The sequence below is a fragment of the Procambarus clarkii genome, chromosome 52 (genome assembly GCF_040958095.1).
Source record: "Procambarus clarkii isolate CNS0578487 chromosome 52, FALCON_Pclarkii_2.0, whole genome shotgun sequence".
Taxonomy (NCBI): domain Eukaryota; kingdom Metazoa; phylum Arthropoda; class Malacostraca; order Decapoda; family Cambaridae; genus Procambarus; species Procambarus clarkii.
The window spans coordinates 6073170-6099916 of NC_091201.1; the positions used below are offsets into that span (position 1 = coordinate 6073170).

General features: G+C 45.2%; 1 protein-coding gene across 1 annotated transcript; it reads right to left on the reverse strand.

The window, feature by feature from the left end:
• LOC123763693 (organic solute transporter subunit alpha) lies at positions 1–25783 on the reverse strand. The gene is made up of 8 exons (XM_069304228.1): positions 25708–25783; positions 22095–22315; positions 19290–19363; positions 10884–11039; positions 8070–8181; positions 5176–5301; positions 796–925; positions 1–395 (listed from the first exon to the last, which is right to left on the reverse strand). The coding sequence occupies exons 1-8, from the start codon at positions 25781–25783 to the stop codon at positions 1–3; spliced, it is 1290 nt and encodes a 429-aa protein (XP_069160329.1).
• Positions 25784–26747: the final 964 nt, after the last annotated feature.

Sequence of the window (26747 nt, forward strand, 5' to 3'; positions counted from 1 at the left end):
TCAGAAACGGGTTTGGTCTGACACCTCCGCTTCCTCCCCTACTCCATTACCCTCAACTGCCTTCTCCTTAGCCACCACCACCTTCTGCCCGCTATCATCACCCTCCTCCGCTTCCTGGACGCTATCCTTCAAGATATCCTCATCGTCACCTTCCTGGATGTGGCCGAGCTTGCTATCCTCCATGACAATGGGGACCTGGGAGCTCCTCCGTCGGCGGCTGACCCCGGTCATCTCCGAGATGATGCAGACGCAGGCCTGGCCGTGAATGATGAGCTCGTGGGAGTGCTGGTGGTGCTTGTCAGAGATGGGCTGCAGGAACTCCTCCGTGTGGTACTGCCAGTACTCCAGCCCGCCGAAGAACGTCAGCAGCCCCAGGTGGACCAGGTTCAGCACCGCTGTGGAGGGGCAACGACGGCTAGTGGTTATTGACTTATCAGTGTTAATTACACTGTGTGTACCTTAGGATCACTATCTTCACTAAGCAGTGTACCATATGCAACATTTATCACAACATGCAGAGTGCAATAGCATCAATGTCTTCATTAAAGTGTACACCATCAACACCCTCGCTAATCAGTGTAGCAGTCATTAACACCCTCGCTAATCAGTGTAGCAGTCACTAACATGTATAATTAACAGTCATCAACATCTGCACTAAACAGTGCAATAGAGCAGCAAATATCTACGGTTTAGAAGTATAATTATAACTCTAAACCGGTAACAGGTAAGATTTCAGAGACTCTAAACCAAGTTTACCGTTAACGTGGACCATTGATGTAGGGAGACGAGACTTACTGTTGGCATAGACCATGGAGTTGATGTAGGGCGGGTAGCAGGGGAAGAAGTTGTAGTTGCCCAGGATGGTGACCGCCACCTCAAGCACCTTCAGCAGCACCAGCACCACCAGCATTGTTCCGTACTTCCTCTGACGGGGAGAGGGAAGAGGGAAGTAGCAGGTGAAAGCTCAGAGCCACTACGACACTGAGGCACTTGAACGGATGTGAGGACAAGAAGCTGGGATATGAGGACAAGGAGCTGGGATATGAGGACAAGGAGCTGGGATATATGGGATGATCATATTTAATAATGGAAAACGACCTTGAACAATAATGAATAATGATCGTCTATAATGCAGTAGAATAACTATCTATAATAATGTATGTATATATATATATATATATATATATATATATATATATATATATATATATATATATATATGTACGTGTGTGTGTGTGTGTGTGTGTGTGTGTGTGTGTGTGTGTGTGTGTTTGTGTGTGTGTGTGTGTGTGTGTGTGTGTGTGTGTGTGTGTGTGTGTGTGTGTGTGTGTGTGTGTGTGTGTGTGTGTGTGTGTGTGTGTGTGTGTGTACTCACCTAGTTGTACTCACCTAGTTGTGTTTGCGGGGGTTGAGCTTTGGCTCTTTGGTCCCGCCTCTCAACCGTCAATCAACAGGTGTACAGATTCCTGAGCCTATTGGGCTCTATCATATCTACACTTGAAACTGTGTACGGAGTCAGCCTCCACCACATTGCTTCTTAATGCATTCCATTTGTCAACCACTCTGACACTAAAAAAGTTCTTTCTAATATCTCTGTGGCTCATTTGGGCACTCAGTTTCCACCTGTGTCCCCTTGTGCGTGTTCCCCTTGTGTTAAATAGACTGTCTTTATCTACCCTATCAATTCCCTTCAGAATCTTGAATGTGGTGATCATGTCCCCCCTAACTCTTCTGTCTTCCAGCGAAGTGAGGTTTAATTCCCGTAGTCTCTCCTCGTAGCTCATACCTCTCAGCTCGGGTACTAGTCTGGTGGCAAACCTTTGAACCTTTTCCAGTTTAGTCTTATCCTTAACTAGATATCGACTCCATGCTGGGGCTGCACACTCCAGGATTGGCCTGACATATGTGGTATACAAAGTTCTGAATGATTCTTTACACAAGTTTCTGAATGCCGTTCGTATGTTGGCCAGCCTGGCATATGCTGCTGATGTTATCCGCTTGATATGTGCTGCAGGAGACAGGTCTGGCGTGATATCAACCCCCAAGTCTTTTTCCTTCTCTGACTCCTGAAGAATTTCCTCTCCCAGATGATACCTTGTATCTGGCCTCCTGCTCCCTACACCTATCTTCATTACATTACATTTGGTTGGGTTAAACTCTAACAACCATTTGTTCGACCATTCCTTCAGCTTGTCTAGGTCTTCTTGAAGCCTCAAACAGTCCTCTTCTGTTTTAATCCTTCTCATAATTTTAGCATCGTCCGCAAACATTGAGAGAAATGAATCGATACCCTCCGGGAGATCATTTACATATATCAGAAACAAGATAGGACCGAGTACAGAGCCCTGTGGGACTCCACTGGTGACTTCACGCCAATCGGAGGTCTCACCCCTCACCGTAACTCTCTGCTTCCTATTGCTTAGATACTCCCTTATCCACTGGAGCACCTTACCAGCTACACCTGCCTGTCTCTCCAGCTTATGTACCAGCCTCTTATGCGGTACTGTGTCAAAGGCTTTCCGACAATCCAAGAAAATGCAGTCCGCCCAACCCTCTCTTTCTTGCTTAATCTTTGTCACCTGATCGTAGAATTCTATCAAGTCTGTAAGGCAAGATTTACCCTCCCTGAAGCCATGTTGGCGATTTGTCACGAAGTCCCTTCTCTCCAGATGTGTTACCAGGTTTTTTCTCACGATCTTCTCCATCACCTTGCATGGTATACAAGTCAAGGACACTGGCCTGTAGTTCAGTGCCTCTTGCCTGTCTCCCTTTTTGTATATTGGGACCACATTCGCCGTCTTCCATATTTCTGGTAGGTCTCCCGTCTCCAGTGACTTACTATACACTATGGAGAGTGGCAAGCAAAGTGCCTCTGCACACTCTTTCAGTATCCATGGTGAGATCCTATCTGGACCAACAGCCTTTCTAACATCCAGATCCAGCAGGTGTCTCTTGACCTCCTCTCTCGAAATTTCGAACTCTTCCAAGGCCGCCTGGTTTACCTCCCTTTCTCCTAGTACAGTGACCTCACCTTGTTCTATTGTGAAGACCTCCTGGAACCTCTTGTTGAGTTCTTCACACACCTCTCTGTCATTCTCTGTATACCTGTCCTCTCCTGTTCGAAGTTTCAATACCTGTTCTTTCACTGTTGTTTTCCTTCTGATGTGACTGTGGAGTAGCTTTGGTTCGGTCTTGGCTTTGTTGGCTATATCATTTTCAAAACTTTTCTCTGCTTCTCTTCTTACCCTGACGTACTCATTTCTAGTTCTCTGGTATCTCTCTCTGCTTTCTGGTGTTCTGTTATTCCGGAAGTTCCTCCACGCCCTTTTGTTCAGTTTCTTCTCTCCTTGCATGCCCTATTATACCATGGATTCTTCTGTTGCTTCTCGGATTTTTCCGTTTGGGCCGGGATGAACCTGTTTACTGCCTCCTGACACTTTTGGGTAACATAGTCCATCATACCCTGTACAGACTTATCTCTGAGGTCTGTGTCCCAAGGTATTTCACTCAGGAAACTTCTCATCTGTTCATAATTCCCCTTTCGGTATGCCAGCCTTTTGATTCCTAGTTCTTTTTTGGGGGAGATAAGTCCTAGCTCTACCAGGTACTCAAAGTTCAATACACTGTGGTCACTCATTCCCAAGGGCGCTTCCATCTTAACTCCCCTTATATCCCACTCATTTAGGGTAAATATCAAATCAAGCATTGCTGGTTCATCTTCTCCTCTCATTCTTGTTGGTTCTTTGATGTGCTGGCTTAGAAAGTTTCTTGTTGTCACGTCCAGCAGCTTAGCTCTCCATGTTTCTGGTCTTCCATGTGGGTCTCTGTTCTTCCAATCTATCTTCCCATGGTTGAAGTCTCCCATAATTAGTAGTCCAGATCCATTCCTGCTAGCAACAGAAGCTGCTCTTTCTATTATGTTAATGGTGGCCATGTTGTTTCTATCATATTCCTGTCTAGGTCTTCTGTCATTTGGTGGTGGTGGTGTGTGTGTGTGTGTGTGTGTGTGTGTGTGTGTGTGTGTGTGTGTGTGTGTGTGTGTGTGTGTGTGTGTGTGTGTTAATCACGGAAGTTAACACGTGATGAAAAATGTGACAATGTCAGACCACGGAGGAAGAATTGAAAAAGGAATTTCCTTAAGTACTTTCGTTTTTAAAACGAAACGGGACGAAACGTGGGGAGCAAAGTTAGTAGATGTTATAGACAGGAATTTCCTAACACAGCATGTGAAGGAAAACAGGAGGGAAAAAGGATGAGCGCTATGATGCTGATGATGAGCATCATAGTGCTCATCATATGAGTACTATGATGTGAATGACCCTATATAATGATAAAGAATGACCCTATATAATGATAAAGAATGACCCTATAATAAGAATGACTTTATATAATAATGTACAATGATCCTTCATAATGACATAGAATTTATCTATATTATCAATAGAAGATGCGTATATATAATGTATAATGATGCATGTTGACTATACTTTCAAAACGCTTAAATGTCTTGCCTTTTTCTTACTGTATAATGATGCAGAATGGATCTAAATAATGATGTAGAATTGCTCTAAATAATGAAGTTAAATGACTCTATATATATTGATGTAAAATGATTCTATATATATTGATGTAAAATGATTCTATTTAATGATGCAAAATGACTATATAATGAAGCAAAATGACTATATAATGATATATAATGACTATATAATGATGTAGAACGTCTCCATATGGTGATGTAGAATGAACTTATAATGATGTATAATAGCTCTACATAATGTAGAATTACCCTATATAATGATGTTGAATGAATATATAATGATGTATAATGACCCTGTATAATGAAGTAGAATAGCCATGCATATAAATATGTATAATGATCCTATATAATGAGGTGGAATAGCTATATAATGATGTAGTTATAGCCAGACCTAGCTAACAATATAATGAAAGAGCCAGAGTTAGCTAACTCTATTATGACAGAGCCAGAGCCAGAGCCAGAGCTCAACACAAGTCAAAGAAATCTGCCCCAGATGTTAAAGAATAGCATTAACAGGATGGTGAGGATACTATAGGACGATACGAGTTGCTAGTAGAAGGCTTAGCACTACTAGTCCATGATGATGAGTTGCTAGTAGAAGGTACCATTACTAGCTGACGATGGGAGCTCCTTACCTTGTAGTTGAAGGCTCCGAGATGGTCCTTGACGAGGTGGCCCAAGACTGTGAAGGCGTAGATGGCACTTAGAGATGAGATGATGTTTATAGCATCAAGGCACAGGTACCCGTAGTTCAGCGTGATCTGTTGACGGGTGAGGGGGTGAGGTGAGTGATCTGTTGACGGGTGAGGGGGTGAGGTGAGTGATCTGTTGACGGGTGAGGGGGTGAGGTGAGTGATCTGTTGACGGGTGAGGGGGTGAGGTGAGTGATCTGTTGACGGGTGAGGGGGTGAGGTGAGTGATCTGTTGACGGGTGAGGGGGTGAGGTGAGTGATCTGTTGACGGGTGAGGGGGTGAGGTGAGTGATCTGTTGACGGGTGAGGGGGTGAGGTGAGTGATCTGTTGACGGGTGAGGGGGTGAGGTGAGTGATCTGTTGACGGGTGAGGGGGTGAGGTGAGTGATCTGTTGACGGGTGAGGGGGTGAGGTGAGTGATCTGTTGACGGGTGAGGGGGTGAGGTGAGTGATCTGTTGACGGGTGAGGGGGTGAGGTGAGTGATCTGTTGACGGGTGAGGGGGTGAGGTGAGTGATCTGTTGACGGGTGAGGGGGTGAGGTGAGTGATCTGTTGACGGGTGAGGGGGTGAGGTGAGTGATCTGTTGACGGGTGAGGGGGTGAGGTTAGTGATCTGTTGACGGGTGAGGGGGTGAGGTGAGTGATCTGTTGACGGGTGAGGGGGTGAGGTGAGTGATCTGTTGACGGGTGAGGGGTTATGAATGATCTGTTGACGGGTGAGGGGGTGAGGTGAGTGATCTGTTGACGGGTGAGGGGTTATGAATGATCTGTTGATGAATGAGGGGTGATCTGTTGACATTTTATGGATGATTAATTGCAGACAATGAGTCACAATCACGAGGCCACAATCATATGTTGACCAGACCACACACTAGAAAGTGAAGGGACGACGACGTTTCGGTCCGTCCTGGACCATTCTCAAGTCGATTGTGATTCCATTCCATCCATTCTCACAATCCCCAACAAGTCCATTCTCACAATCGACTTGAGAATGGTCCAGGACGGACCGAAATGTCGTCCTCCCTTCACTTTCTAGCGTGTGTGGTCTGGTCAAGATGATTAATTGATGAATTAGGATGATCCACTGATGAGTCAGCAGCTCCTAGTAGTTTAACTTAATTATCTTTGGTGTTATTGAAAAATATTTGTATATATATATATATATATATATATATATATATATATATATATATATTTTCCCATATTTCCGAAGGTCATCAATATATCAAACCTTAATTATTGACATGACTTTCTATCTCGAATGTTTTAGGATAGTGCCTGATTAGATATGTCTATCTATCCTTACCTAACCTATCCTAACCTAACCTAACCTAACCTATCCTAACTTAATCTAAACTAACCTAACCTAACTTATCCTACCCTAATCTTACTAAGCCTAATCTAACCTAACCTAACCTATCCTACCCTAATCTAACCAAGCCTAATCTAACCTAACATAACCTAACGTATCCTAATCTAATCTAACCAAGCCTAACCTAACCTAACATAACTGACATGTACAGATGCCTTTGATAATTTTATAATCTTATAATTAATTAACGTAACTATTTTGTAAGGATGTGTTTGATAATCTGGTTAACTAGCCTAATTTAACCGTTGGGTACATATGTCATTAATAGTCTAGTAACTACCCTAACTTCACCTAACTTAACCACTGTGTAGTTATGTTATTAATTGTGTAGTTAACCATCTTATCTTTACTAATCTTAACCTAACCTAACTGACCCTAAGTAAATCTATGATAAGCAAACGTTCTTCTGGCGCAGAGGTAACATTCCCTTCGCGTGCGGCTTAGCCTGGTTCGTATCCTGGCCGAGGAGGATTGATTGGGTACCAATCGTCAACTGTACGCCTCTGTTCACCCAGCAGTGAATGGTTAGTTGATTTTTAACGGGGAAAATTAAGATTAAGGACCTGTCTGAAACGCTATACCTGCTAGTGGCTTTACAAGAATGTAAGAACTCTTGTATATTAATACATAAAAAGACTTACCAGACAAGTGAATGTGTTCTTGAAGGACTTACCAGACCCTGTGAGTGTGTTCTTGAGTGACTTACCAGACCCTGTGAATGTGTTCTTGAGTGAATTACCAGACCCTGTGAATGTGTTCTTGAGTGACTTACCAGACCCTGTGAGTGTGTTCTTGAGTGACTTACCAGACCCTGTGAGTGTGTTCTTGAGTGACTTACCAGACCCTGTGAGTGTGTTCTTGAGTGACTTACCAGACCCTGTGAGTGTGTTCTTGAGTGACTTACCAGACCCTGTGAGTGTGTTCTTGAGTGACTTACCAGACCCTGTGAGTGTGTTCTTGAGTGACTTACCAGACCCTGTGAGTGTGTTCTTGAGTGACTTACCAGACCCTGTGAGTGTGTTCTTGAGTGACTTACCAGACCCTGTGAGTGTGTTCTTGACTGACTTACCAGACCCTGTGAGTGTGTTCTTGAGTGACTTACCAGACCCTGTGAGTGTGTTCTTGAGTGACTTACCAGACCCTGTGAGTGTGTTCTTGAGTGACTTACCAGACCCTGTGAGTGTGTTCTTGAGAGACTTACCAGACCCTGTGAGTGTGTTCTTGAGTGACTTACCAGACCCTGTGAGTGTGTTCTTGAGAGACTTACCAGACCCTGTGAGTGTGTTCTTGAGTGACTTACCAGACCCTGTGAGTGTGTTCTTGAGTGACTTATCAGACCCTGTGAATGTGTTCTTGACTGACTTACCAGACCCTGTGAATGTGTTCTTGAGTGACTTACCAGACCCTGTGAGTGTGTTCTTGAGTGACTTACCAGACCCTGTGAATGTGTTCTTGAGTGACTTACCAGACCCTGTGAGTTGCTCTTAGCAGCGGTCCAGAAGATCTCCAGAAAGAAGTAGACGGTCTGACTGTAAGGGAACTGCCACAACAACCACTTCAAGACCCTCAGACGAGTCCTGGTGGAGAGAGAGACAATCTAAGCTCAAGGAGGAGGATTGACTTGACCAAATCAACCACCAATCTAAGACCCTCAGATTACTCCTAAGAAAGTATAGAGGTAAAGAGATATTATCTACTTTCATTAGGATAACTGACTCTAACAATATCTAACAAAACTTGTACAATTACATTTAGATGTAAGATTTTAGATCTAATGTTATACATTTTGAACTTGAAGATAAGTATTTGAAGATCGCAAGTTTGTCTGAATCTGCAACAATTTTTAAAAGAAACTTATTAATCGAACTTTTCAAAAATAATTCAGAGTTGAATATTAATTAAAGTAAATGTAACATAATGTAATTTAGAACACGTAAAAAAATTATTGATATATAATGTGAATCTTAAGAAATATATGCAAGTCAGCATTAAATTTTTTTTTAAGGGACTAAAAACTTTTTTATATGACTGACCTAAGCCTAAAAGTATTATTTTAAGACTAAAAAAACTGACCTAAAAGTATTATTCCCATATTATTAAATGTGAATCTTAAGAAATATATGCAAGTCTGCATTAAAAAAAAATTTTAAGGGACTAAAAACTTTTTGATATGACTGACCTAAGCCTAAATGTATTATTTTAAGACTTAAAAAAAACTGTCCTAAAAGTATTATTCTCATATTAATATATGTATCAGGAGAGGCTAAATATAGTCTACGGCTCAAATTGGCCATTAGAGGTCAATCACGAAAGAGTTTAGAGTTCTTAATGGTTAAGAACTATGAGTTCTTGGTTAATGATGCGTGTTTGTTTTTCCTATGGCCTCGTTAGTGGAGTATCTCACGAAGATCTTAACGAGTCATTAGAAATGTCTTAACGATGTCTCTGTAGCTTATCTTGATGTTTCTTGTGCAACACATTGTTTAGTGTGGGCTTATTCTGGTGATGGGGGGAGATGTCAGTGATGGTGTAGGAGCAGATGTCAGTGATGGTGTAGGAGCAGATGTCAGTGATGGTGTAGGAGCACATGTCAGTGATGGTGTAGGAGCACATGTCAGTGACGGTGTAGGAGCAGATGTCAGTGATGGTGTAGGAGCAGATGTCAGTGATGGTGTAGGAGCAGATGTCAGTGATGGTGATGGGGGGAGATGCCAGTGATGGTGTAGGAGCAGATGTCAGTGATGGTGTAGGAGCAGATGTCAGTGATGGTGATGGGGGGAGATGCCAGTGATGGTGTAGGAGCACATGTCAGTGATGGTGTAGGAACAGATGTCAGTGATGGTGTAGGAGCAGATGTCAGTGATGGTGATGGGGGGAGATGCCAGTGATGGTGTAGGAGCAGATGTCAGTGATGGTGATGGGGGGAGATGCCAGTGATGGTGTAGGAGCAGATGTCAGTGATGGTGTAGGAGCAGATGTCAGTGATGGTGTAGGAACAGATGTCAGTGATGGTGATGGGGGAGATGCCAGTGATGGTGTAGGAGCAGATGTCAGTGATGGTGAAGGAGCAGATGTCAGTGATGGTGTAGGAGCAGATGTCAGTGATGGTGTAGGAGCAGATGTCAGTGATGGTGTAGGAGCAGATGCCAGTGATGGTGTAGGAGCAGATGTCAGTGATGGTGTAGGAGCAGATGTCAGTGATGGTGTAGGAGCAGATGTCAGTGATGGTGTAGGAGCAGATGTCAGTGATGGTGTAGGAACAGATGTCAGTGATGGTGTAGGAGCAGATGTCAGTGATGGTGATGGGGGGAGATGCCAGTGATGGTGAAGGAGCAGATGTCAGTGATGGTGTAGGAGCAGATGTCAGTGATGGTGTAGGAGCAGATGTCAGTGATGGTGTAGGAGCAGATGTCAGTGATGGTGATGGGGGGAGATGCCAGTGATGGTGTAGGAGCAGATGTCAGTGATGGTGAAGGAGCAGATGTCAGTGATGGTGTAGGAGCAGATGTCAGTGATGGTGTAGGAGCAGATGTCAGTGATGGTGTAGGAGCAGATGTCAGTGATGGTGTAGGAGCAGATGTCAGTGATGGTGTAGGAGCAGATGTCAGTGATGGTGTAGGAGCAGATGTCAGTGATGGTGATGGGGGGAGATGCCAGTGATGGTTTAGGAGCAGATGTCAGTGATGGTGTAGGAGCAGATGTCAGTGATGGTGTAGGAGCAGATGTCAGTGATGGTGTAGGAGCAGATGTCAGTGATGGTGTAGGAGCAGATGTCAGTGATGGTGTAGGAGCAGATGTCAGTGATGGTGATGGGGGGAGATGCCAGTGATGGTGTAGGAGCAGATGTCAGTGATGGTGATGGGGGGAGATGCCAGTGATGGTGTAGGAGCAGATGTCAGTGATGGTGTAGGAGCAGATGTCAGTGATGGTGATGGGGGGAGATGCCAGTGATGGTGAAGGAGCAGATGTCAGTGATGGTGTAGGAGCAGATGTCAGTGATGGTGTAGGAGCAGATGTCAGTGATGGTGATGGGGGGAGATGCCAGTGATGGTGAAGGAGCAGATGTCAGTGATGGTGTAGGAGCAGATGTCAGTGATGGTGTAGAAGCAGATGTCAGTGATGGTGTAGGAGCAGATGTCAGTGATGGTGATGGGGGGAGATGTCAGTGATGGTGTAGGAGCAGATGTCAGTGATGGTGATGGAACAGATGTCAGTGATGGTGTAGGAGCAGATGTCAGTGATGGTGTAGGAACAGATGTCAGAGGAAGGGAAGACTCACTTGGTGATGGTTGGGGAGGGAATACAAGGACAACACCGAAGCAGACCAACGTGGAAGTCAAAGCTGGAGTCTTTCAGCTTGCCCAACATGCCCTTCTCACAGCCAAACATGAGGACGGTCAGGTCGACGAAGTGGCGGACCCCGAGTGAGAAGAACCTGTGGAGGCCCCACACACACACCTGATGTTATTAACCTCTAAATCAGTATATACCTTTATGGCACTTGTGTGGAATAGGAGACAGACTAAGAACTGTGTTTGGTGACCCAGGAGCCAGCTTGGGTCACAAAAAACACCACCCAGGTACACCAAACACTACCCAGGTAGCCCAAACACTACCATGGTAGCCCAAACACTACCATGGTAGCCCAAACACTACCATGGTAGCCCAAACACTACCCAGGTAGCCCAAACACCACCCAGGTAGCCCAAACACTACACCAGGTAGCCCAAACACTACCCAGGTAGCCCAAACACTACCCAGGTAGCCCAAACACTACTCAGGTAGCCCAAACACCACCCAGGTAGCCCAAACACTACCCAGGTAGCCCAAACACTACCCAGGTAGCCCAAACACTACTCAGGTAGCCCAAACACCACCCAGGTAGCCCAAACACTACACCAGGTAGCCCAAATACTACTATGGTAGCCCAAACACTGCCCAGGTAGCCCAAACACTACCATGGTAGCCCAAACACTATCCAGGTAGCCCAAACACTACCATGGTAGCCCAAACACTACCCAGGTAGCCCAAACACTACCATGATAGCCCAAACACTACCATGGTAGCCCAAACACTACCATGGTAGCCCAAACACTACCATGGTAGCCCAAACACTACCATGGTAGCCCAAACACTACCATGGTAGCCCAAACACTACCCAGGTAGCTCAAACACTACCCAGGTAGCCCAAACACTACACCAGGTAGCCCAAACACTACCCAGGTAGCCCAAACACCACCCAGGTAGCCCAAACACTACACCAGGTAGCCCAAACACTACTATGGTAGCCCAAACACTACCATGGTAGCCCAAACACTATCCAGGTAGCCCAAACACTACCATGGTAGCCCAAACACTATCCAGGTAGCCCAAACACTACCATGGTAGCCCAAACACTACCATGATAGCCCAAACACTACCATGGTAGGCCAAACACTACCATGGTAGCCCAAACACTACCATGGTAGCCCAAACACTATCCAGGTAGCCCAAACACTGCCCAGGTAGCCCAAACACTACCATGGTAGCCCAAACACTGCCCAGGTAGCCCAAACATTACTATGGTAGCCCAAACACTACCCAGGTAGCCCAAACACTACCCAGGTAGCCCAAACACTACCATGGTAGCCCAAACACTACCATGGTAGCCCAAACACTACACCAGGTAGCCCAAACACTACCCAGGTAGCCCAGACACTACCATGGTAGCCCAAACACTACCATGGTAGCCCAAACACTACCCAGGTAGCCCAAACACTACCCAGGTAGCCCAAACGCTACCATGGTAGCCCAAACACTACCATGGTAGCCCAAACTCTACACCAGGTAGCCCAAACACTACCATGGTAGCCCAAACACTACACCAGGTAGCCCAAACACTACCATGGTAGCCCAAACATTGCCCAGGTAGCCCAAACACTACCCAGGTAGCCCAAACACTACCATGGTAGCCCAAACACTGCCTAGGTAGCCTAAACACTACCATGGTAGCCCAAACACTACCCAGGTAACCCAAACACTATCATGGTAGCCCAAACACTACTCAGGTAGCCCAAACACTATCATGGTAGCCCAAACACTACCATGGTAGCCCAAACACTACCATGGTAGCCCAAACACTACCATGGTAGCCCAAACACTGCCCAGGTAGCCCAAACACTACCATGGTAGCCCAGACACTACCATGGTAGCCCAAACACTACCATGGTAGCCCAAACACTACCATGGTAGCCCAAACACTGCCCAGGTAGCCTAAACACTGCCCAAGTTGCCCAAACACTACCATGGTAGCCCAAACACTACCATGGTAGCCCAAACACTACCATGGTAGCCCAAACACTACACCAGGTAGCCCAAACACTACCATGGTAGCCCAAACACTACAATGGTAGCCCAAACACTACCCAGGTAGCCCAAACACTACCCAGGTAGCCCAAACACTACCATGGTAGCCCAAACACTACCATGGTAGCCCAAACACTACCATGGTAGCCCAAACACTACCATGGTAGCCCAAACACTACCCAGGTAGCCCAAACACTACCCAGGTAGCCCAAACACTACCATGGTAGCCCAAACACTACCCAGGTAGCCCAAACACTACCATGGTAGCCCAAACACTACCATGGTAGCCCAAACACTACCATGGTAGCCCAAACACTATCCAGATAGCCTAAACACTACCATGGTAGCCCAAACACTACCCAGTTAGCCCAAACACTACCCAGGTAGCCCAAACACTACCATGGTAGCCCAAACACTACCATGGTAGCCCAAACACTACCATGGTAGCCCAAACACTGCCCAGGTAGCCTAAACACTACTATGGTAGCCTAAACACTACCATGGTAGCCCAAACACTACCATGGTAGCCCAAACACTACCATGGTAGCCCAAACACTACCCAGGTAGCCCAAACACTACCATGGTAGCCCAAACACTACCATGGTAGCCCAAACACTACCCAGGTAGCCCAAACACTACCATGGTAGCCCAAACACTACCATGGTAGCCCAAACACTACCCAGGTAGCCCAAACACTACCATGGTAGCCCACACACTACCATGGTAGCCCAAACACTGCCCAGGTAGCCTAAACACTACCATGGTAGCCCAAACACTACCATGGTAGCCTAAACACTACCATGGTTGCCCAAACACTACCATGGTAGCCCAAACACTACCATGGTAGCCCAAACACTACCCAGGTAGCCCAAACACTACCATGGTAGCCCAAACACTACCATGGTAGCCCAAACACTGCCCAGGTAGCCTAAACACTACCCAGGTAGCCTAAACACTACCATGGTAGCCCAAACACTACCCAGGTAGCCCAAACACTACACCAGGTAGCCCAAACACTACACTAGGTAGCCCAAACACTACTCAGGTAGCCCAAACACTACACCAGGTAGCCCAAACACTACCATGGTAGCCCAAACACTACCATGGTAGCCCAAGCACTACCCAGGTAGCCCAAACACTGCCCAGGTAACCCAAACACTACACCAGGTAGCCCAAACACTACACCAGGTAGCCCAAACATTACTCAGGTAGCCCAAACACTACCCAGGTAGCCCAGGCACTACCATGGTAGCCCAAACACTACCATGGTAGCCCAAACACTACCCAGGTAGCCCAAACACTACCCAGGTAGCCCAAACACTACCTAGGTAACCCAAACACTACCCAGGTAGCCCAAACACTACCCAGGTAGCCCAAACACTACCCAGATAGCCCAAACACTACACCAGGTAGCCCAAACACTACACTAGGTAGCCCAAACACTACTCAGGTAGCCCAAACACTACACCAGGTAGCCCAAACACTACCATGGTAGCCCAAACACTACCATGGTAGCCCAAGCACTACCCAGGTAGCCCAAACACTGCCCAGGTAACCCAAACACTACACCAGGTAGCCCAAACACTACACCAGGTAGCCCAAACATTACTCAGGTAGCCCAAACACTACCCAGGTAGCCCAGGCACTACCATGGTAGCCCAAACACTACCATGGTAGCCCAAACACTACCCAGGTAGCCCAAACACTACCCAGGTAGCCCAAACACTACCTAGGTAACCCAAACACTACCCAGGTAGCCCAAACACTACCCAGGTAGCCCAAACACTACCCAGATAGCCCAAACACTACCCAGGCAGCCCAAACACTACCATGGTAGCCCAAACACAACCCAGGTAGCCCAAACACTACCCAGGTAGCCCAAACACTACCATGGTAGCCCAAACACAACCCAGATAGCCCAAACACTACCCAGGTAGCCCAAACACTACCATGGTAGCCCGTACTCTCACAATTAATGCTGGTAGCGTCTCCAACAATTACACCGTCCCGGGGACTATTTAGCAGGCAACGTGGTCCTCCTCGCTCGCCGTAACGATGTTTCTGCATTTTTCTTAGATACTAATTAATAATACGTGTCCCTGTGTGTGTACACGTGTCCCTGTGTGTGTACACGTGTCCCTGTGTGTGTACACGTGTCCCTGTGTGTGTACACGTGTCCCTGTGTCTGTACACGTGTCCCTGTGTCTGTACACGTGTCCCTGTGTCAGGGCGCCGATGTGTCCGTGAGGGAAGGGAACTATCAGGGGAGATCGAGCTCCGAGCCATTACATCTATATAGCACTTGGAAAGGGATCGGGATAAGGATTTGGGATGGGACAGGTGGAAAGGAATGGTGCTCAACTGCTTGGATGGTTGGGGATTGAACGACGACCTGCATGAAGCCAGACCGTCGCTCTACCGTGCTGCCCAAATGGTTGTGGTAAAGTATGTGTGGGCGCCGACGTGTCTGGTTCCTGACTACTGATCAGTTTCGTTTCAAGTGACTACAACTACCTTATTTGTGGCTTAGTTTGGCCACTTTTGTCGTTCTCAGATGGTTTCTCTGCTTCTCTTCTGCCTCTGACATATTTACTGCACGCTATGTGTTTCTTTTAGGGCAGTCTACCCTCGAACGTTATGCTAACGTTTTTTGTGTTTCTTAAACTCCGTGCTTTCTCTCTCAACGGACCAGGAACTATAGAACCGTATTTTGCTTCGGGGCCTCTTTATAATTTATGTGAATTAATCTTTGGCGTGTGGGCATTACAGTTCTAAATCTAGACCGACAAAACTCCTCAAGAATAGAAGGCGGGGTGGGGGTAAACCTATGACATGCCGCCGGTTTCCTGCCCCCTACTAGGTCACCAGGTAGACCTAGTGACCAAGTAGGTTCACTACTCTGCCCCAGCTAAGTGAGAAAAGTGGCCCTCAGGAAAATGCACGTAAATTTCCTGCTTTGTCCCCTCAGCTTAATCTCCCAAGTCACACTGTCTCACAGCTTAATCTCCCAAGTCACAGTGTCCCTCAGCTTAATCTCCCAAGTCACAGTGTCCCTCAGCTTAATCTCCCAAGTCACACTGTCTCTCAGTTTATTCTTCCAAGTCACACTGTCTCTCAGCTTAATCTCCCAAGTCACAGTGTCCCTCAGCTTAATCTCCCAAGCCACACTGCCTCTCAGCTTAATCTCCCAAGTCACACTGCCTCTCAGCTTAATCTCCCAAAGTACACTGTCTCTCAGCTTAATCTCCCAAGTCACACTGTCTCTCAGCTTAATCTCCCAAGTCACACTGTCTCTCAGCTTAATCTCCCAAGTCACACTGTCTCTCAGCTTAATCTCCCAAGTCACACTGCCTCTCAGCTTAATCTCCCAAAGTACACTGTCTCTCAGCTTAATCTCCCAAGTCACACTGTCTCTCAGCTTAATCTCCCAAGTCACACTGTCTCTCAGCTTAATCTCCCAAGTCACACTGCCTCTCAGCTTAATCTCCCAAGTCACACTGTCTCTCAGCTTAATCTCCCAAGTCACACTGTCCCTCAGCTTAATCTGTCAAAGTAGATTACGTAAAGACTCACAAACGCTCTCGTCCAGTTTGCAGATCCCCTGAGCGCTCTCTCAGGTCCTCTTGATGGATGTCAACACGACGTGATTAAGACCCAAGGCACGGAGGACACCATCTCACAGCACCTTGAGGGCCACCAACATCCGCCTCATTCTGGGTGAGTAACTAGGTCTTGTCCGCCTGATTCTGGGTGAGTAACTAGGTCTTGTCCGCCTCATTCTGGGTGAGTAGCTAGGTCTTATCCGCCTCATTCTGGGTGAGTAACTAGGTCTTGTCCGCCTGATTCTGGGTGAGTAACTAGGTCTTGTCCGCCTGATTCTGGGTGAGTAACTAGGTCTTGTCCGCCTCATTCTGGGTGAGTAACTAGGTCTTGTCCGCCTCATTCTGGGTGAGTAGCTAGGTCTAGTCCGCCTCATTCTGGGTGAGTAACAAGGTCTTGTCCGCCTCATTCTGGGAGAGTATCTAGGTCTTGTCCGCCTCATTCTGGGTGAGTAACTAGGTCTTGTCCGCCTCATTCTGGGTGAGTAACTAGGTCTTGTCCGCCTCATTCTGGGTGAGTAGCTAGGTCTTGTCCGCCTCATTCTGGGTGAGTAACTAGGTCTTGTCCGCCTCATTCTGGGTGAGTAACTATAGGTCTTGTCTGCCTCATTCTGGGTGAGTAACAAGGTCCACTTCTCATTCTAGATGAGTACCTAGATTTTGTCCCCCCCCCCCCAACCCCCGGAGATCGAATTACTAACCCCGCCCAGGATTCAACCCCAGAACAAGCTAACTAACTCCTGAAAACCTACTTTCTGCTAGGTGAACAGTCCCATTAGGTGATAGGAAATGTACCTAACTATTTCTGTCCCGCCTAGGATTCGAACCCGGAATTCTCGATTGTGTGTCGAGAACGAATCCGCATGTACTGCCGCCACCCTAAAAGCGAGGGGATCGGGCTGGTATATATGTGGGTGACCACGCAGCTAGCTTCACCTTACCATGGCTAGGAGGACCTTGCTAGGAGCGACAGCTAGGCTTCTAGCTGTGCCTTCCTAGCAGCTAGGGGTGAGGTCAAGCTCTTCATGCCCCCACCTACCAGCCGTGCTTCTGTTATGTTTAATTGTCCTGCCGTTCGAGGCCCTCATTGTATCTGGCCTTAAAACAGTGGCTGGAGGAGGCTTCCAGGACTTCCTCCACGTGTTCACAATACCCGTACATGGTTTGCATATTTTTGTTTATGGGAAGCTCACCCATCTGCGAGTCCTTTTGCCGGATTCCCATTTGAAGTTAAATAAATTTTGGAATATCTTCATTTAAATGTAAAAAATTCTTGTCTGTGTCATGCCATACATATATTGTTATTCAATAATTTGAATATTCAAGTTATTCAATCACTTAATATTTAGTCTCAAACGAAAGACATAAAGTATTTTAGTTTCCTTAAGTTAATACTGTTATTAGTTATTTTCTTTAGTTAATATTTTAGAGAAAACGAAAATAAATTTAGGGGTAACCCAATTGTCTTATCAAAAAGTTGCTGCTGCGTTATTTTTTCTTCATGGGCTGGGATTGGAAGTGCATGTCCGCTCGCTTTTCAGTGGGTAACTCGTTGTTCCATCCGGTTATTTAGGGCAGTTGGTTGTTCCAACCGGCTTTTGTAAATTGCTAGCTATTCTATAGCATTTTATAGTTCTATTACTATTTTGAGAAAATCTGTAGGAACCGTGATGAGGATTCATACCTCTGCGGTGAGTGATCCCACGCACACGCCCCACACAACCAGACCACGACATGAGACCTGTGCCTGGGAACACCTACCGCATAAGTTCGAACCCTCGCCATGGCTCCTATGGATTTTCTCATTGATACATCACGTTAGGGCGATTGCTCTCTGTATGTATATTCATATATAGTTGTAGGCATCCATCAGTCTCAGGAGACTGGTTGTCGGTCTGGAGTGGCCTCTCCAGGGCGCAAAGCCAGGGTAGGTTAATACGCGGGGGAGAAGCTGTTACCCATGCAGCGGGTCCCCGCTCTGCACTGCGCCGTAAGTCTCCAATGGAAAGGCAAATACCAATACGATTGGTTCCAGCGCCGTCGCAGAAATGGATATATATATATATATATATATATATATATATATATATATATATATATATATATATATATATATATATATATATATATATATATATATATATATGTCGTACCTAGTAGCCAGAACTCACTTTTTGGCCTACTATTCAAGGCCCGATTTGCCTAATAAGCCAAGTTTTCCTGAATTAATATATTTTTTCTATTTTTTTTCTTATGAAATGATAAAGCTACCCATTTCATTATGTATGAGGTCAATTTTTTTTTATTGGAGTTAAAATTAACGTAGATATATAACCGAACCTAACCAACCCTACCTAACCTAACCTAACCTATCTTTATAGGTTAGGTTTGGTTAGGTAGCCGAAAAAGTTAGGTTAGGTTAGGTTAGGTAGGTTAGGTAGTCGAAAAACAATTAATTCATGAAAACTTGGCTTATTAGGCAAATCGGGCCTTGCATAGTAGGCTGAGAAGTGCGTTCTGGCTATTAGGTACGACATATATATATATATATATATATATATATATATATATATATATATATATATATATATATATATATATATATATATATATATATATATATATATATATATATATATATATATATATATATATATAGAGATTTATTTATTAATATCAATTGTCAACCAATATATTTATTAGGTGAAAGAAAATTAATACATTTGCATATAAATACTCACACAATTTTGACAGCATTACAGAGGTCGTGAGACCTCGGGACGACCAGCGCCAGAGTGGTCATGAGGGCCCCCACCTGAGGACACGCAGGTTATAGCTTGTTATCAAGAAAAACTGAATTCAGTAACATTATAAAGGGAACAGAGTTAATTGAATACAATAATTAAACTACCCTGTTTTCTTGTCTAATAATGAACCTACCCTGTATCTTAGTCTAATAATTAAAATGCCCAGTTACCTAGTATAATAATGAAACTACTCTGTTACTTAGTCTAGCTCTCTAAGATTTCGAGCACTATTATTATTTGTTTTATTATTATTTTCTACCACAAACGTGGCCAGACATTTACAATGCTAACCAACATATATACATTTTCTTCTGTCCTCCATGGACAGGGTGAGAGATATGTTAAACATATAGTTCAGGGATTTATTGAACAATCAACCACAGAAGGTGATTGTAGTGCTTTTAAAATGCTAATCTAACCTACAGACATAAATACACAAATTTACGTCTGTCCAACATAAACAGTGTTCGAGGTATCTTTTACATAGTGTCATTAATGTGCGTTTACAAAGGTGAAATGCAATTCTGACCAGCGTCTACATATCCTGTATACATATACACATATACATATACATTTATGTCTCTCCTACTGTAACAGGGTTGGATAGCTGCTATAGAAACTAGTGTGTTATTAAGCACTTAACCACTGAAGGTGATTAAGGTGCTTTTCCAAGCTCAGGTTATATAGTTACATCACATACATACATTGTATAATTGATACATTACATGGTTAATCTTGGATACAAGTCCAATATATCATCAAGTGTTCCAGTACTCATATAGTAATTACACAGTTCAGCATACCTTAGCCCAGGAGGGCGAAAGTCAGTCAATATGGGACATTCTACAATATAATGTTCAAGGGCGTGCATGTTTTCTCTTTCACAAAGTTGTCACATTGTGTACTCGACACTTTCACAAAGTTGACACATGGTGTATTCGACTCTTTCACAAAGTTGACATATGGTGTATTTGACTCTTTCACAAAGTTGACATATGGTGTATTCGACTCTTTCACAAAGTTGACACATGGTGTATTCGACTCTTTCACAAAGTTGACACATGGTGTATTCGACACTTTCACAAAGTTGACATATGGTGTATTCGACTCTTTCACAAAGTTGACACATGGTGTATTCGACACTTTCACAAAGTTGACATATGGTGTACTCGACACTTTCACAAAGTTGACACATGTAGTATTCGACATTTAGATTTTGAGAAAGCTGCCAGATACGTCTATATATATATCCCAGGCGTATTCTGGCCACTATAACATCACATTGCTGAGTTCTTGTTCTATTAGTTCTATATGTGAAAGTCTCCTCACGATATTTATCATCATTTTTAATGGTAAAACTTTAAGGTCTTTGTGAATTTGTTAGGTCGGTGAGATTTTCATTAGATATTTGTTTAAGTATTTTCTTTGTCACTGCTAATGAAACACCCACATCAATTTCTACCACTGGTTTTCCACAGGCTGTCTTTGCAAGCATATCAACAGTTTCATGCTTTGAGATGCCAACATGTGATGGTATCCAAAGGAATTTTATTGCAAATATGTTTTCTTTAGCAGCTAAAACATTCATTCGAATATCACTGACTATTTTCTGGGTGTCACTACTATGTGCATTCAATGCCTGGAGTGCACTCTGCGAGTCACAGTATATAAGTCCACTGCCTTTGTCTTTTAAAAATTCAGTGGCAAGGTATATGCCTGCAAGTTCGGTTTGAGTTGTACTTGCCCAGTCATTGACGCGCTTCATTGCTGTATGTACGAGAGAAGATTGTTCAAATATTACATGCACATCCGGTACATCGTCCACCTTCTTCTACAGAGCCGTCGGTATAGCACTGATACACATCATTACCCATACCCTGAGTACTCTTAATGATGCTTTTCAGTGTTAACTGTTTTAATAATGTAGAGTGTACACTATCTTTCTTGGGTGCATTTACAAAATCAGCTGATAGATCCCAGTTATCCCAAGGATTAATTGGGTTATTAATCATTAATTGAGTTGGGTACATATTTAATATTTTGATGGAGTTGGCTACCTTGTAGAACCAAAATGCATAATCAGATTTCGCTCTTCTTCTATAGACCTCAGGTGTGTGTAGAAAGTTTAGCTTGAAACTTCATGTGTTGTCTAGATCTACTCAATGCCTTCACGCCGAAAACTGTGCTAATAGACAAAATTCTCTCACTTATGGTAGGTAAGTTTAACTCTGCTCTCATATTAACTATTCTCGTGGACTTTGGAGCCCCAAGGATGAGACGCATAGCTTCATTTTGCAAGGTTTCAAGAGATTTCAGCTCTTTGTCAGTATACAGTGTGAGATGTAGAGCATTGTAGTCAATCACAGAGCGTATAAATGATACATGAAACATTCTAGCAAGTCTCACGTTAGTACCATGATTGACACCAACAAGGACGTCTTAGTGGTAACATGTCAGGACACAGAGTCATTAGTGACCATGATAAACTCTGCGTAATCCTTCTCCCTCAGAAGACCAGAGTTCGAGCCCCGTTACAGCTGTGGAGGATTCCCAAGTCTCCCTCGTTGTTTGAAATACTCTTAATAAAACATCTTAAGGCATGCTCAACTGAGGAAGACTTTCCTCAGCCCAGACACACGGCAAGTACAAATGACCATAGTAACGAGGAGATCAACATCACTTTAAGACAACACACAAGAAAGTTTGATCATTAAAGACAGACAACAAGTTCCAACCTACCGGGTAGAAGCAGGCGATCCAGTTGATGTGTCTGCGGTAGACGGTGTTGGTGTTCTTGTAGGTGAAGACGATGTGTTCACAGTAGAACACGAAGAACGCGGCGGTGATGAGGGAGCCGACGGTGTGTATGGCTGTCCTGTACATCCCCAGAGCTGCCAAGTGGGTGAGGAGAGATGGGTGACGTGTGGGTGATCCTCTAGGTATAGATAAGCCCCCTTGGGCTGCAGGGGTAATGGGCTAGGAGGGCTGGGCTATATCCAAGTGGGAGGAGAGATGGGTGACGTGTGGGTGATCCTCTAGGTATAGATAAGCCCCCTTGGGCTGCAGGGGTAATGGGCTAGGAGGGCTGGGCTATATGTTAAGGGCTACTTGTTATGGGGCTACATATTAATGGGCTTCATGTTAGGAACCACATGTTTGGGGCTACTTAATAGGAGACCAGATTAGGGGGTTTATAAGTTAGGGGCTACATGTCAGAGGGATACACATTTGGGACTATGAGTTAGGAGGCTACAAACTAGAAGACTACATATTAAACACGGAAAGATTAGAAGTATATTGTAGGCTCAGGTACTGGACAGCAGCGGTTGGAAAACTAAGCAATTAATGTTTGACTTGGAGTTGACGTTAAGGCTTATCAACCTTAAGGCTATCAACCTCACCACAACAATCTACTGACTATAACCAGCAAGTATACCATAGTCCTGAACATACTCGGTGTATACTGTATACAAATATTCCCTTACTGTATATATATAGTGTATTCCTTTAACACATAGAATGTCAGTCTACAGTTCTCTATAAAAGACTTGTTTCAGGCTGCGAGAACGACGCATCGTCTCATCTACGTCGTTCCATGTTCATCGACCAATCAGTTAAAAAATGCGACGTATTTCTATAAATAAAAGCAACTTTTTTTTGTACATCAGCTTCGATGGGTTAGGTGGGTTGCTGGGGTTTGTATGTTTCTGGTTAGGCCAAACAGCGGCATTTCTGTACGGAGCGCAGCCTATCCTTCTGGTAGACACAGGGAGAAGCGTCTTGCAAGGTTCGAGTTCGATCCCCGATGGTCCAAGTACATGGGAACTGTTCCTTCACTTCGTCTTCATATCTTCAGCTCTCATTGTCCTCATACCCCAGCTCCTTGTCCTCATATCCCAGCTCCTTGTCCTCATATCCCAGCTCCTTGTCCCCATATCCCAGCTCATTGTCCTCATATCCCAGCTCCTTGTTCTCTTATCCCATCTCCTTGTCCTCATATCCCAGCTCCTTGGCCTCATATCCCAGCTTCTTGTTCTCATATCCCAGCTCCTTGTCCTTATATCCCAGCTCCTTGTCCTCATATCCCAGTTTCATGTCCTCATATCCCAGTTCCTTGTCATCATATCCCAGCTCATTGTCCTCATATCCGAGCTCCTTGTTCTCTTATCCCAGCTCCTTGTCCTCATATCCCAGCTCCTTTTCCTCATATCCCAGCTCCTTGTCATCATATCCCAGCTCCTTGTCATCATATCCCATCTCTTTGTCCTCATATCCCAGCTCCTTGTCCTCATATCCCAGCTCCTTGTCCTCATATCCCAGCTCCTTGTCCTCATATCCCAGCTCCTTGTTCTCTTATCCCAGCTCCTTGTCCTCATATCCCATCTCCTTGTCCTCATATCCCAGCTCCTTGTCCTCATATCCCAGCTCCTTGTCCTCATATCCCAGCTCCTTGTTCTCTTATTCCAGCTCCTTTTCCTCATATCCCAGCTCCTTGTCCCTCATATCCCAACTCTTGGTCCTCATATCCCAGCTCCTTGTTTTCTTATCCCAGCTCCTTGTCCTCATATCCCTGCTCCTTGTCCTCATATCCCAGCTCCTTGACCTCATATCCCAGCTCCTTGTCCTCATATCCCTGCTCCTTGTCCTCATATCCCAGCTGCTTGTCCTCATATCCCAGCTCCTTGTCCTCATATCCCAGCTCCTTGTCCTCATATCCCAGCTGCTTGTCCTCATATCCCAGCTCCATGTCCTCATATCCCAGCTCCTTGTCCTCATATCCCAGCTCCTTGTCCTCATATCCCAGCTCCTTGTCCTCATATCCCAGCTCCTTGTCCTCATATCCCAGCTCCTTGTCCTCATATCCCACCGGCTTGCCTCCTCTTGCCGACACGGCCAAGCAAATATAGCCAAACAGCAGCATATATGTTGTTTGTCAGCGGCCACCACGCTTTGATGGTGGCCGCGGCATTAGGATTTGCAGACCGTTCATTCACTTTCCTGAGAAGGTCTGTATGTTTCCCTGGTGCAAATGGGCGCGCTGCTTTTGGGATGTGGGGAAGAATTCTGGTGGTGGATGCTTTGATGGCCCCTAGGAGGTCATCTGATGACATGAAGTTTGCTGGGATGTGTGGGGGTGCCGGGGGGACCTGTGGGGGTGCCGGGGGGACCTGTGGGGGTGCCGGGGACCTGTGGGCCTGCCTGGGAGGGTGTGAGGAGGAGGGTCATAAGCTGCCCAGGTCTTGGGCTGAGCGGACGTGTACCGTCTCTCCCGTCTAGGGGTTAAGACCCCCCGTACCCATCCCCTGATCGCCTGCAGTTGTATCGACACAATTCTGTGTTGCTGAGTGCTCTGACACCATTGCATAGTTCATCAGTATAAAGAGGACACCCTAAAGTGAATTAATATCCTGGGAGAACACTCAGGCATAGTCGCTTGGGGTCTCGGGTTTTCTTCCTATTGGGGAGTGCTGTACAGTATGACCACTCACAGGATGAGTGGCGCTGCCCAGTAAACTCGCCCCTCGAGGCAAAATTTAAAAACAAAATTAACCAAGGAGAGTCGAGTGGGACCGAAACCTGATCCCCACGAGCCCCTGACCCTTACGGTCAGGTCACTGACCCAACGGTCTCTACCATCCCTTCCCTAACAGGAGGGTGACACAGCCACCAACACTACAATGATGCAAGCTTTATACAGAGCACCTGTACATCCTTAGTTAAAAGACTTATCTTCCCTTCTTTCTCTTTGCTCTTCTCATTTCGCCATTTCAACAGGTCAAGTGGAACGGTCCAGTGGCCCATGCGGTTACCTGTAGAATCTGGGGGCCACTTGATCTGGGCATCTGTTCACCCTTGTAGCAGGGTTAGGCTGTCTTAGGGGACCTTCTGTGCACACATAGGACATAGGAGAATAAGTCCCTGAGGGCTAGCCTCTACGAGTCCCAAGCAAGTGGAAGGACGGAGTGCCTGGCCCTCAGCTAAGGAGAGCTTATTCTTAGGAAGGGAAAGGAAGAGGAAAGCAAGAAAACAAAGTAGAATGAACAAGTACTGAGATAATGAGAGGCTACAGAGTAAAAACCTGCCCCCTTGAGTGGGGGGGAGGGGGGACAAGCTATGATAAACAGAAGGAACTAGCCAATCTGTTGTCCTCTCTCAAAGTACGATTTTCAAGATTAATACCCACAAAGAACTCCTCACTCATAGCACTATGCTACCAGGATGAAGATGTTGACATCGTAATCAAGGGAGAAAACATACGTAAATTGAAGGATAAAAGTTTTCAGGTCATTATTTACCCTGAGCTGCAGGCCAGGAAGACAATAGTCTTGAAGAGACTCGATGCAGCACTTACTAGAGAAACCCCTGAAAATATTAGATACAACACAGAACAAAAATGACTGGGCCAACGTAAAAGAAGTAATTCTCATGTCGACATTGACAACATTGATGAAAGTAAGATATGAAGAAATCTCCGTGGCACAATAAACCGTCACCTAAGGTATCCACTGTCGCTACTCCCACCTGAGCACACCCAACTACAACCTAGAACAATAAGAATATTTCAACATAAACCCATGTTGGACATGCTACAAGCACACACCACAGACTGCCAACATGGGGATATGAAAGTATGTTCTGAATGTGGCCAGCAAGGACACATATTCAGAGATTGCAGAGATAAAAATAATCCCAAATGTTTCAATTGTGAGGGTCCCCGCCACAAACTGGCATCCATCTGTCCCACATGGAAAAATATCCTAAGCAAAAAAGTGTCGAAGCTGCAGCAAAAAAATATAGCAAAAGCCAACAATACCTATACAGGCATCACTACCACAAATGCTTGGACAAATACGGCATCACACAACCCAGTAAACACTACCCTACAGGTAAATGGTGACGTACCAACAAAGATCCAGAGCAGTATGATCTATGCCCACCTAGAAAACTTAGTAAGGCCAAGGTCATTCGGATCCGTGGGTAAAGAAACATACAGGAGGCATGATCTCCCAGAAATAGACTTCCCAGGCAATGCTTCTTCCCTTAACACCATAAAAGCCCTGGTGGCCAGCAATATTATCAGCACTCCCAGAACTGTGACTAACTCCCAGCAAGTGCCAGGAACTACGAATGCAGAAACCCTCAGTGAATTAGAGGAGGAAGTTGAAACAACACAAGCAACTACCACTAATGACCCCCAAAGGAGCCCTATAAACATATAAGCACCATAGGAGACACACCAATTAGTGAATAGTGATAAGGTAACTGAGGCAGACCACAAACACACACTGGGCATCAATGCTTATCACACACTGTTACGGACCCGAGTCCAGCGTCGTAGCACGGAGCAGTGACGACAACGCCATCTGTGAGTCCGCTCCCGAAACCCCCTCC

Bases quoted from the DNA above. Each gene is read 5' to 3' on its own strand.
- LOC123763693 (XM_069304228.1), bottom strand. From the start codon at position 25,783: ATGAGAATTACTTCTTTTACGTTGGCCCAGTCATTTTTGTTCTGTGTT. The intron at 19,364-22,094 runs GTAGGTTGGAAC...GCGTGTCCTCAG, and splicing joins GGATCGCCTGCTTCTACCCG to GTGGGGGCCCTCATGACCAC. The intron at 8,182-10,883 runs GTGAGTCTTCCC...TCTCTCCACCAG, and splicing joins CCCTCCCCAACCATCACCAA to GACTCGTCTGAGGGTCTTGA.